At 45.3% G+C, this 13,400-nt stretch overlaps 1 protein-coding gene and 1 long non-coding RNA gene across 6 annotated transcripts; both read left to right on the plus strand.

Annotated features, from left to right (window-relative positions):
- Positions 1–7,046: 7,046 nt before the first annotated feature.
- LOC125727231 (uncharacterized) lies at positions 7,047–10,466 on the plus strand. Of its 5 annotated transcripts, none has more exons than XR_007388606.1 (6): positions 7,047–7,249; positions 8,481–8,584; positions 8,927–9,072; positions 9,162–9,348; positions 9,460–9,771; positions 9,985–10,466. It is a non-coding gene; the product is annotated as an uncharacterized LOC125727231 (long non-coding RNA). The 5 variants fall into 5 exon arrangements; XR_007388607.1 differs by having other exon boundaries at positions 9,162–9,237; XR_007388608.1 differs by having other exon boundaries at positions 9,273–9,348.
- A 286-nt stretch (positions 10,467–10,752) lies between these two features.
- LOC125727230 (skin secretory protein xP2-like) lies at positions 10,753–12,445 on the plus strand. Its single transcript, XM_049003996.1, has 2 exons — positions 10,753–10,858; positions 11,336–12,445. The coding sequence occupies exon 2, from the start codon at positions 11,427–11,429 to the stop codon at positions 12,021–12,023; it is 597 nt and encodes a 198-aa protein (XP_048859953.1). The 5' UTR covers positions 10,753–10,858; positions 11,336–11,426; the 3' UTR covers positions 12,024–12,445.
- Positions 12,446–13,400: the final 955 nt, after the last annotated feature.

A 13,400-nucleotide genomic window follows, 5' to 3' on the forward strand; every position in this document is an offset into this window, starting at 1 on the left:
ATGCCACGTTTAAGTGCTTCACAGCAAATTGCTGATCTTTCCTTCATTAAGGCTCTTGTCCCCTAGTGTTCAGAGGTTTTCTTAAACTTTGTCATCTTACTCTTGGCCCAGTTTTGCCCCCCTTTCCTCAGCTCTTCTTTGAAACTCTGCTTCTAAGGTCAGCATCCCAGACACCTTTTCAGTGATGCTGATGACACTGATAGAGATGGTGAAACATGGCACCAAGATAGAAGAATGAGTGAAGCACCAAGTACTCTAAAGTGTGTTATGATACCCTTTGCTCTTTAAAGTAGAAACACTGAGGAAAGACTCAGCTGGTCATTGTTCTACTACCTGCAAGCCGATCATTAGTGCATCTCCAGCCAACCGCCTCTGCTGTTTTACAAAATTCACAGCTAATCAGCTCAAAAATTTGTCAGACTTTTTCCATTTTCTGTCGGCATTTAAACTCCTGACCGCTAGATGGCAGTGTTGTAATCTATCTTCAGCCATCTGACTCATCCACTCCAACGTAAACAGAGTCAAAAACCAAAATGGCAGTGCATGCAGAAACAGCAGCCCGGAGCTTTTCAATGCTACGCTTTTGTTGTGTAATATCTGACAATGTGCTACTGGTTTCTTTGCTTCTAGCACCAGAATTTTTTCTTTATTTTTATTCTTTTTTATTTTTGGTGTATGTATCTTTAGCTTTTATATGTATTTTATCTGTATTTATACTCTGTAAGTGTTAGTCTGTAGTTTTATGCTTACTATGGCGTCTACAGGCTTGCTCCAAATGACATCTCATTGTATTTTCACAGTGACAATAAAAGCATCTCACCTTATCCAAGGTTGGAGGTTGGATAAGGGCGCACCGCTAAAGTTTAGCTTTAGCAAACCTAGCAAAGAGTGCTTCATTACAGGATGCAAGACGGCCAGGCCCACGGGCAGCCTGGCCCACTCATTTCTGATTGGTCAGAAATTACACTGTCTCTCAGATCTGATTCATTGACTATTTCCTCTATGTATTTCTGCGTCGTCGTGCTCCGTGAAAATTAGCAACAATTTTGTACCAAATTCAATACAGGAGAGACTTCATGCTAATCTGTAGAAAATAATCTGAATAACCTATCAAGTCAAGAGCTTCAGGATGAATGATCTAAATAAAAAGGTAAAAGTGAAAGATTTTGCCTGACTTTCTCCAGCTTTGTCTGAAACATCATCTCTATCTTACAAAGGTGTTAAATACCGTTATATCATTATGGAAGGTTTACTGTTGATCACTTGAGATTACAGTCTTCATGTGCGTCTTTTTATTCATATAAACCCTCGTCTTTAATGTATAAGAGCAGGGTATCTGCAGATTCTTAAAAAATGTTACATTGGATTTTCCAAAATTAAGGCCTTAAATATTTTTTTAAATGACTAGTAGTCCTTAAATCCAGAGTTCAAAGGTCTTAAAATACCACAGACCCAGTAAACAAGATTGCTATATGTTTTTCTGGTAATCTATAAAGAATTTGGTGAATTTCTAATTGGTGTTTTGCATTTTTGTGTATGAGATCGGAATGAGCGGAACCGCCAACATTTCCGTTGTGTTTGCGGGAGGGACGCTATTTCAGGGACGCACATTAGCAGTTTGTTGCTAGTGGACACGTCATTCATGGAGAAGTGCAAGTTTAACGTTAACTGGGTTGGATAATCCCACATTTGCGACATGGTTAAAAGCAGTTCCAGGTAATAGCTATGAGACCCCCTGTATGCTGTGCAAGAAGCTTTTTAAACTTGGTTCAGTGGGAGTTAAAGCTGTAGAGTCACATATGCACAGCGTGAAGCACAAAGCTGCTGCCATAACCCGCCAACAGGCGCCTGCCATTTCTCAGTTCTGTTCCGTCTCAACAGTTTCTCAGACTTCAGCTCCATCTCCGAACCCAGCAGCGACCGCCACATCAGTTACAGTGACAGACCTCAGGACTACCTTTGGGTCCAGCGCTACCCTCCAGGCAGAGGTACTGTGGTGCCTGCACAGCGTAACAAGACACCAATCCTACAGCGCTAATGAGGGAGTTGGGGATATGTTTCTGTGTGTCCATTCATTCCTACATAGAGTTTTAATCCCGTTTACATGAAAAGCTGTAGTTATATTGCCCCTGACAATTCCAAATTTCTATTTGCAGCAAACTGACAACCCGAATAAGCCCAGGACACTGGAAAATACTTGAACAACGTGGTAAAGTGGGTTTCAGTTTTTTATGTTGTTACATTTGTATGTTTCCCGACTAGGAAATCGCAATAAACTTCACGTGTGGTAAAGACAAAACAGCCTATTTCACAAGATTTGATTTGGCTCCTGACATCATTAAACTCAGTGCCAGTTTTACTTTGATGTTTGATGAGACCCTCAACCAAACAACTAAAACCAAGCAACTGGACCTGCATGCTTGTTACTGGAGAGAGAATCAAGTCCAGTCCAGATAGCTAGGATCCCAATTCATGGGTCATAGAACAGCTAAGGATTTACTACACCACTTTAAAGTAAGTTATAAGCCAACACTAATATCTAAATCTAAATACCTGTAGTCTAACTATAACTGTTTTGTTTTGAAATGATGCATTATTATTATTATTGCATTCGTGTTGGAATCTGTAACAGAGAACACATTTTATTTTTCAACTGGAAAATGTGTAAATCTAAAAAAAACAAAACATTTTTGAAAATTTCACAATAATAAAATATGACTTTCCCGTGCAGCAGTTCTAAGTTTTACTTGTTGTGATCGATGATCACCTAGTCTATATATGCTTGATAAATGACACTCAGTTTTCAGCTGCTTTCAGTCTCCATGGATGGACCAAATGTAAACTGGAAGTTTTTAGAACTGCTTCATGAAGAACAGCGTGAGCTGTGTGAGGGCACTCAGCTGATTGTGGTTGGGAGCTGTGGCCTTCAAACCCCATATAATGCCAGCAAATGTGGTTTCTCCTTATGGCAGCTAGAGGAAGTTTGAAAGTCATTTGTATTCTCTTCCATAGTGTGCCAGCAAGGAGAGAGGACTTCACTGCATCCTCCACTTGCATCCTGTAGCCACCGATGGCTTAAACTTACCAGTAGCAGAGAGCCCTGGAGGTGTGGCCGTCTCTGACCATGTACCTGGATGCAGTCAGAATGAGGAAGCTACCAAATCCAGGAACTGCATCGTTTGACACCCTTGAAGCTGCTCAGACAGACCCCTCATCTTCGCAAAGCTACATTTCTACATTTCTGCTATCACCAGGACCTTCACTCCTTTCTTGACAAGATATCAAACTGATGAACCAGTGATGCCATTCTTAGCCACAGACTTGGCTGAGTTGATGAAGGTAATATCCTAGCATTGGACAGGTTGATGTTGCAAATTTATTTCAGTGTGTGTACATTTCTCCCTGAACATAATCTGTCCTCAGGTTAGTGTTTTACCTTTTATCTAATCATGATTAATATCTGATTAATATGAATGATTTATTAATTATATACAGATACTCACACCCACACATCCATCCATCCATCCATTTTCCAAACCACTTATCCTACTGGGTCGCGGGGGGTCCGGAGCCTATCCCGGATGCAATGGGCACGAGGCAGGGAACAATCCAGGATGGGGGGCCAGCCCATCGCAGGGATCAAAGCATCAGATAAATGTAAAAGCATTAATAAGATATTCCTACAGAGCAATTTCTAATAGACATGGCAGTGCCCTAACATCTCATGTAATAAACCCTTTGGCATCATCTGCTGCCTTATTCAGCCTAACCCAATAGTCCAGAGGATCCTCCCTAGCATCTGACTTGGTTGAACAAAAATCTGCTGGAGGCATCCCAGAATCCACAGTCGAATAAGAATGCTGCTTCAGGACACTAAGGACTGCATCCACATCTCCAGTGACAGTGACAGTATCATTACTATGCAGCCATGCTCTGACCACATCTCTGGCACATCCCATCAGTCTGCTTGTGCCTGCAGTAGGGATGGGTGAACCTAAGCATTCAGAGGTTTCCCCAGCAGATAGACTATTTGGCATCTTAGAGAGGGCACTGAGGTAGAGATTGGTAAACAACTTCACAATATTATTCTTAACCTGCCAGATCTGGATTATCCCCTCTGTCAGAAATCTTGCAGGCAGAGCCCACTTGAAGCAGAGCCGAGAGGTAGGGCTACATGTTAAACTAAAGGCAGAAAAATACTTGCTTTTCATTACACACTTATGTACGTATGTACAGCCGCGGTCCGTATCCTGCGTTCTTTGCGTCGGTTTTTGTGCACGTACTCAAAAATTAACGGAACGTATACGAAGATGCAATACCTGCGTAATTTATAGGGGGCAGTGTTGCGAGATCTGCACTCAACAGTCAAGATGTCCACGTTTGAGGACCTGTTGATTGAGCAGGTCCGCAATTATCCTCATCAAAATAACATGTAATAATAGATGGCAAGAGATTTCAAACATCCTGAATTTTTATTTGGAAATTTGTAAAAACAAGTGGCAACAAGTGCGAGACCGGTATGTTAGAGCGCGGAAAATGTTAGTCGCAAAACGAAGCGGTGATCCTGCTGACCTGATGTTTTGCCTAGCAATTATCCACCGTCTGGACTGGATGAAGTGTCACCTCAACCACAAAACTACTGAAACTAATTTCCCTAGAATTGACACGGTAAGTGTTTTTTTTACTTATTGTTCGGAATAACTTCCATCCATCCATCCATCGATCCATCCATTTTCCAAACCGCTTATCCTACTGGGTCGCGGGGGGTCCGCAGCCTATCCCAGAAGCAATGGGCACGAGGCAGGGAGCAACCCAGGATGGAGGGCCAGCCCATCGCAGTGCACACTCACACACCATTCACTCACACATGCACTCCTACGGGCAATTTAGCAAGTACCCGGAGGAAACCCCACGACGACATGGGGAGAACATGCAAACTCCGCACACATATAACTCAGGCGGAGACTCGAACCCGGGTCCCAGTGGTGCGAGGCAACAGTGCCAACGACATGGGGAGAACATGCAAACTCCACACACATGTGACCCAGGCAGAGACTCGAACCCGGGTCCCAGTGGTGCGAGGCAACAGTGCCAACGACATGGGGAGAACATGCAAACTCCACACCTGATGAACCAGTGATGCCATTCTAAACTCCTGCACCACCGTGCCACCCCAGACTTTAACTTGATTTATTTAAAATATTCCCTAGAATTGCGTATACTAAATTCAACCCAAAAAAGCGAGTGCAAATTATTACATCATTTAATTTGAGTAAATTCTACAGTTTATTTATTTGCAGTTTACGTACTGAATTACAGTGCATTGCAGCATTTTATCAGCAAGGTTCTCATAAATATTGCCCTACTTTCTACAGTATTGTACTATTTTACTGATAAACAGTGTTACTGTGATAATTTCACTGTTTATTACAGCAGGGGTGCAGATTGAACCCACAACCCTGGAGGTGTGAGGCTACAGTAGGAGCAATGGGCCACTATTACTGTGAGAAATGATGTATTTTTAATCATACACTATAACTGATGTGCCGCTACACCGCTTGTGTATGCTCTGCACCTTGCCTTTCTCCCTTACTTGTCTTTCTTGTTCTCCACACCTTGTGAGCTTCAACATGAGCTGATTGATTGTTTTTCATAAGGCCCCAAGTTAGTTAGGTCCAGTCTCCTGGAAAATCACTAGAATGTGTCCTTGGCTTTGGAATCTAAGAACACCTTATTTTCAGAGAGAGTCCTGTAATATTTATTTTAATAAATTATTTTTATTGATAAACCTTCATGGGGCGGCATGGTGGTGCAGTGGTTAGCACTGTTGCCTCACACCTCTGGGACCCGGGTTCGAGTCTCCGCCTGGGTCACATGTGTGCGGAGTTTGCATGTTCTCCCCATGTCGTCGTGGGGTTTCCTCCGGGTACTCCGGTTTCCCCCCACAGTCCAAAAACATGCTGAGGCTAATTGGAGTCGCTAAATTGCCCATAGGTGTGAATGTGTGAGTGGATGGTGTGTGAGTGTGCCCTGCGATGGGCTGGCCCCCCATCCTGGGTTGTTCCCTGCCTCGTGCCCATTGCTTCCGGGATAGGCTCCGGACCCCCCGCGACCCAATAGGATAAGCGGTTTGGAAAATGGATGGATGGATGGATGATAAACCTTCATACTGATAATCCTCTTTTAGTGGTCCTAAAAAAACATGATTTAAGACACATTTCACGATTCAGTAACCCTACTTGTCCAATAGATGGCAGTGTAGTACTTCGACTAAGACGTGCTATGGAAATTGCTGGTAAAATATAAAGCTCGTTTTCCATTTTAAACGTTTGTCTGACTGAAATGCCCACATGTTGTACATATGTTATTGTACTATACGTCTAACCTTCAGCGTTATATACCACACCTACCTCAGTTATCTGCAGCAATAAAATATGGATGTGTAATTGGACAGCTGCAAGTTAAGTTGTAGAATCGATTATTTTTCTAAACGTTTATCTGTCTGATTTTACAGTAAAGTATGCATGGAGGCATGGTACAATAAGGTGTGAATAAGTTTAAAATATACATGAAATATAATAAAATAATAAATATTTGTAAACATTTAACTAGATAAAGACAGCTTCACAGTACTTATATAACCCGGCACAATTTAGAATATCATCACGGCTCCCTGGAAATGATCAGTCATCATTATAGTACAAATAAGCAGTTATCCAGACATCCCAAGTCTCCCGCATATTGACAGCGGCTCCCTGATGCTCCTAAATTAAAAAAATATATATTCCGGAAACTAGAGCAAGCAAACAAGAGCATGCACGCGAGGCAGTAGCGCGCACGAATGAGCAAGTAAATGAGCTAGGAATGAGCGAGAGAGAGAAGGATAGAGAGAAAGCGAGAACGTGCGTATGTGTGGATCCCTATATGTGTGACTCTTCATGTAGCCAGTGCTAGACAGACAGCATCCTGATTGGTTTACTTAGCCATATAAGCCAATCAGATTTCAGTGCGGGCGGGCTTTTATTTAACTCCTAGAGAACCGAAGGTATCGGTTTCATGGAGCGTCACGGCGGAGGGAGAGTGTCTCAAAAAACGAAAATATAAAATGCATTTCACCACAGACTACACAAAAACGTGTCCTTGTTTAATAAGGATGAAAAATAATGACAATGTTACGCGCTGAACTGTTTGCAACAGTGATTTCAGCATTGCTCATGACGGTTTAAACGACTGTAAAAGGTACGTCCAGGTGAGTTTAACAAGTGTCATTTAATTTTCTGTATTATTCAGGTAATCACTGGTTAGACACTTGGTTAGTTGTCATGAAAAGACCAAACTCCCTGAAGGCTTTTGTAAAGTAGCAATGGAATATAATTAAGGAATTTACATATAGTAAAAGAATAATCTACTTATATTATTGTCAAAATAATACATAATATTGGCCGTCGTAATTCGGTGCGTTGACTAGAGAAAATTAATGAACATATATATATATATATATATATATATATATATATATATATATATATATATATATATATATATATATATATATATATATATATATGAGGCAATACAGAAATTCTGTTCTGTAAAATTAAGTTTGTTGAAAGCTAAATAAATTGCCGTGCATAGGATACAGTGAAATTAGGTTGGTAAGAGCTTTTTTTTTTAACGTTAGTACTACTAAATCTCATTATGGCGGCGCGCGTCAGTCAGACGTAAACACGCGAGAGTCTGACTGCGGTCAATGACGTTGTGTGGCGCCAGCGGCAGGCGGTTGTCATGGTTACTTTGCCACAAACCGGCCGAAGTTCGCGCCCTTTGAGTAAGACATGTCCGACGTTGGAGCTCCGGCAAACAAAACCAAAGCCGGATTTATTTAGATAATTTCTGCTTAAACTTTATTAAACTAATTCATGTATGTTCCGTGGTAATTTTTGTACTTATCGATGTAGTTGGGTTTCGATAGTTTAGAAGTTAATTGCGACTTTTTAACTGGTTAGCTAGTTCTTGCTAGTTGGTACTAGCATTGCACTGTGTTTTCGTTGGTGTACCTCTGGGTTTTTTGTGTCTATTAATCTATTAACGACTACAGGGAAGTTTACATCGTTTTTGATAGTGAGTCAGAAATACCCGTGTATTAATATGTTTTTCGGGTTGTGTGATTTCCATACATGTATATAGTTGCCACTTGGTTTACCATAGCTTGGTGTTAACTACAGATCTGATTTGGGATTCTGAAATTGCCCTGGCATGCAGCACATGTCACACTGTCTTCTGATTACTGGTTGCATTTACAACATGCCACATTATATATAAGTCACAGTATTTTGTGTGTCAGGTATAGAGAGAAATATAATTTTTTTGGATGAATTCAGTTAAACTAATTGAGAGTTAGCTGTAGTAAGCTGCCCTACACACAAACGCTGTGACCCCAGAGGTGAGCTGCTGTTCACCCAAACGCCCTGACTCCACAGGAAGGCCAACCGAAGACCGTGACCCCAGAGCTAAGCTGACATGTACCCAAACACCCTGATCACAGAGTTAAGCTGTCATCTACTCAGATGCCCTAATTCCAAAGGTAAAGCTCTTATCCAACCAACTGCATCCAACCAAGCGCCTTGACCCCAGCGTTAAGATGACTGAAGTGAGAAAGAGGATTTCAAAAACAGACCAGCCCTTGTTGAAAATTCACACAAAGCCTGCAGTGAGAGGAACAGGAAGTCAAGAAGGTCGTCCCACCTGAAGCGTACAGATTATGTACCACAAAGCAGACGCTCCTCTTCCTGCAGGAGGGGACGCTTGGCTGGATGTGTGTTTATAACACGAGCCTCCTGTTAGTTGATCGAATGCCCGTTTGCTAGGCGACCACTCGAATGGTTCAGGCTGGCAGCGTTGACCTTTCCTACCCTCACCCCTCCAGCCAGCAAAGTGGAAGTGCCCAAGCATGGCATGATGAAGTTCCGCGAGGAGCGCAACCTCCTGGGCCTGGGCCTTGGGGCGGGCAGCTTCCATGACCGTTATTTCATCCTGACCAGCACCTCCCTCAGGCTGTACAAGGAAGTTCGGGTAAGACTTTGTCAGTGTGCGTGTGTGTCTTTGGAATTATTACTTTGTGGGAACCATATTTAGAATATGGAATTATAATATTTCCCCAGAGGTAGGCTGCCATCCACCCAAATGCTCTGATCTCAGAGACAAGCTGCTGTCCACCCAAACACGCAGGCGCCTCAGGTAAGCTCACATCCACCCAAATGTCCTAACCCCAGAGGTAGGCTGCCATCCACCCAAATGCTCTGATCTCAGAGACAAGCTGCTGTCCACCCAAACACGCAGACCCCTCAGGTAAGCTCACATCCACCCAAATGTCCTAACCCCAGAGGTAGGCTGCCATCCACCCAAATGCTCTGATCTCAGAGACAAGCTGCTGTCCACCCAAACATGCAGACCCCTCAGGTAAGCTCACATCCACCCAAATGCCCTAACCCCAGAGGTAGGCTGCCTGTGACCCAGCCCCCTGACCCCTGAGGTAACCTCGCTTCCACCTAAACACTCTGATCTCAGATGCAAGCTGACATTTGCCCAAACATCCTGATCACAGAAATAAGCTGCCATCCACCTAAACGACCTACCCCTAGAGGTAAGCTGACATCCATCTAACTGCCTTGATCCTAGGCTGCCCCAGTACGTCTAGGTGGTGACAATCCATCCTACAGGGTTGACATGATGTGCTTTCCTGAAGCACACAAAGGACACCTCGGGTTTTATGTAAGTTTGCTTTCTTTTTCTGTGCTTGTGTTTTATTTGGTTTGGATTTAATTTAATGGCATGTATAGAATTTACTGAGCACTTCTTTGGTTGATCACTGTTAGCACATATTCATCAGTATTAACATTATTAACATTTTATTTTATCTGTTGTGCTGTTTATTCTGTGATTGACCTATTTTATTCCTAAGGTTACTGCTTTTATGTGTTTTAGGAATGTGTATGACAGTGTTTTAGCCCGACCCTTGTGCAGAGGTCGGAAGTCTGCGGATATGTTCCTTTTTGAACTTTTTCTTTTTGTCTTAACTTTTTATTGGCATGCATATAAGGTAACATTTTAATTGTTTTATTGGCCATGTAATTAGATTTAAATGGTGTATAATTGTATTTGCTGGTGGAATTGCTCTTTTGCCTGTTTTAAGGGTAATAGTTCTGCAGGTAGTTCTACTTGTTAAATGTTATCCTTAAAATTCTTATTGTACTGGGTTGGCATTGATTTGCATGGTGTTTCAGCCTTTTAGATTGTGATTTTGTGTTAATGTAAGTAGTACAAGCATAATATTTTTAAAAAATCGGCGGGGTGCAGTCTGCAGGTATCGCTTCTCGGCCTTTTGGCTAAGATCAAGAGGATTTTACTGACTTTTTACCGCTTTTTACGGACTGCGTCGGGTTTTTTAGAGGAAGGCACGGTGAACCTAAGGCGTGACCAGCAGGTGGCTTGACCGCCGCTGCCACGGGGCGACCCGTGCCTTCCTTTTTAGCCTTTTATCCCTGCTTTTATTTCTGTTTTTAGTAGGCTGGGGATCCCGCAGTGGCTGGTGGCTTGCCCACCGCCCTGCTGGGCGAACTGGTGTTTTTATTTTTAGCTGCTTTTATAGTTTAGCTCTGCTCGGCTCATCCTGGATTGGCGGACGGCGAATGTCGGGACCACGGCGGCGGAAGGACTCTGCTCCAGCGGCGACGTCGGTGGACCTTCCCGGATGGCAACGGCCGGAGGACCATCGAGGAAGCCCTTCAGCGGGCCGTGGCTGGTAGCAGGCGGGGGCCTGCGGAATACCGCCCGGTTCTGCTGGAGGGCTGAGGAGGAGGTGGGCACCTTCCCCGACCGGCTGGCCTTCATCCGGGAGGTGGCCTTTGGAGCGTTGGGCCTTCAGATGCAGGACATCCTCTGCGTACAGCGGAATGGGCCCTTCCGCTTCTTTGAGGTCACCTTGTCCACCGACGAGAGTTACACCAAGGTCCTGGAGCGGAGCAAGGAGGGGGCCCAGCACCCTCTCCTTAGACGGTATACCATCGAGCCGCTGTGGTGGCCCGACAAGCGGGTTATTACTGTCCACTGTTTTAACCCGCATGTTACCGCCGAGTCCGTCTGCCTGTTTTTAAAAAAGTATGTGGACCTCCTTCCTGGCCACAGGGACATCCGGGATGAGCTGGGGATCTGGACTGGCCAACGCCAGTTCCAGGCCCGCCTGCGCCCAGACACTAATGGGGCAGGTGGTTTTAGCCACCCTCCAGCCTATTTTAACCTACAGGGCAATAAGGCATACCTTTTTTATTCTGGACAGCCTCCCTTCTGCCTGGCAGTGCCACAGCTTTGGACACACCCTGGAGGGATGCGCCAACCTGCGCTGCCGCAACTGCCTGGAGTCGGGGCACATGGCCAGGGACTGCAAGGGCCCCCGTCGCTGCATACACTTTAACGGCGAGGACCATCTGGCTCGTTCCTGCCCACAGAAAAAGACTACATATGCCGACGCTCTGTCGGGTAACAGAGCAGTCGGCACGGAGAATGGTGGGGGAGCTCTAGCCCCCACGACTGGGCAGGAACAGCCGGCGACGGGGGCAGGAGGAGAAGCCCTGGTCGAGGTGGAGGAGGCCCCTTCGAGTGCGACACCAATACAGGAGGGGTCTCCGAACAAGGTGGAGCAGCTCGCCCTGGCTCCAGGCGTCAGCAGCAGGCGAAAGAAGAGCGGTGCATCCCCCCGGGGGAGGAAGAAGAGCAGAAGGGAGGCGCAACCCGACGCACCCAGCCCTCCGGCTGCCACCTCGCCAGCAGTGGCGGCCGGGGACCAAGGCCGACAGTGTCCCCCCTCCCCGATGTTAGAGGCCCCCCGTCTGGTGTGCGACTTGGGACAGTCCCCTGCACCCCCCCAGGAGTACAGCGATCAACAGGACACTGCTAATGAACAGGAGTACCTGGGGGGGCTGGAATTGGGGGACCTTTTGAGGTTGACTGAGGAGGGGGGGCAGTAGGACAGTATTGTTTTTAATGGCTGGCTTTTATTATTTTAGTTTGTTGTTTTTAATTGTATTTTATTATTTTAACATTCTATGGCCAATTTTAATATTGTCACCTTGAATGTAAGGGGTTTGAGGAACATTTTAAAACGTACATCTGTTTTTAACCAGCTGGCATCTTCTCCCTTCAGCATTTGTTTTCTGCAGGAAGTCCACCTCCGGGACCAGCGGGACGAGGCTCTCTTTTCACGACAGTGGAAGAGGGGTAGATCCTACTGGAGCGTAGGTGGCGTCCACTCCTCAGGCGTCGGGATCCTTTTTGGCGACCGCGCCTTTGAAGAAGTAAGTGCGTTTACCGTCCTTCAGGGCAGGGTTTTGGGAGTGGACGCCACATGGAGGGGACAGCGCCTCCGGGCCATATGTGTCTACGCTCCAGTGGAGGCCTCGTCTCGTATAACTCTCTTTGAAGAGTTGTCCCCGTTCTGTGTCACAGATCGCCACTTGATTTTAGGAGGGGACTTTAACATCTCGTTGGAGGGTAGACAGGATGTCAGCTCAGGGCATTTTCGCCATTTTATTCGTTCCTTTAAACTTGTTGACGGTTTTAAAACATGCAACCCCAGCATGCCGGGCTTCACCTGGCATAATAGTCGCGGAGCCAGCAGCCGCATCGACTACATTTTAGCTTCACCCCCCGTTGCTTTTAAAAAGGTGTCCCTCTCCCTACAGTGGCCCACTGACCATCTGGCAGTGGAGGCCACTGTCTCCATAGACGCCCCTGTATATGGGGGCGGCTATTGGAAAATGAACCTGTAGATCCTGGAGGAGAGAGATTTTAGACACCTTTTTTTATATCACTTCTCCGAGTGGCAGAAGGACAAGCCTACCTTCCCCTCCGTGGCCAAATGGTGGGAGAGTGTGAAGGACAGGATCCGAACCTTCTCCATGCAGTACAGCAAGCAGCGCAGGATGGAGAAGAAGTTCTCCATTCTGCGGCTGGAGAGAAGGTTGCGGGATGAATACGCCGCTCACAACAACGGGGGCACCATCAACCACGAGCGGCTGCTTGACATAAAGGGTGAGCTGAGGCGCCTGCATGAACAGGCTGCCTCAGCCCAAATGCTCCGCGACAAAATATTTGAGGTGGAAAATAATGAAAAGTGCAATTCTTTTTTTTTCCACAGAGCCAGGGAAGCCCGGGAGGAGAAGAGCTTTAGCTCTCTCCGTGCCTCAAATGGCAACACAGTCACGGATACATCAGACATGCTGGAGGTTGCTAAATTGTTTTATCTTAACCTTTTTAATGTTAGGGATACGGACCCGGTTGCTGGGGAGCGCTTCCTAGATAACATCTCACCTTGTCTTCCCAGTGACATCCGGGACGGCTTAGAA

The sequence above is a fragment of the Brienomyrus brachyistius genome, unplaced genomic scaffold (genome assembly GCF_023856365.1).
Source record: "Brienomyrus brachyistius isolate T26 unplaced genomic scaffold, BBRACH_0.4 scaffold92, whole genome shotgun sequence".
Taxonomy (NCBI): Eukaryota; Metazoa; Chordata; class Actinopteri; order Osteoglossiformes; family Mormyridae; genus Brienomyrus; species Brienomyrus brachyistius.

Coding starts and splice junctions, on each gene's coding strand:
- LOC125727230 (XM_049003996.1), top strand. CDS start 11,427: ATGGCCAGGGACTGCAAGGGCCCCCGTCGCTGCATACACTTTAACGGC.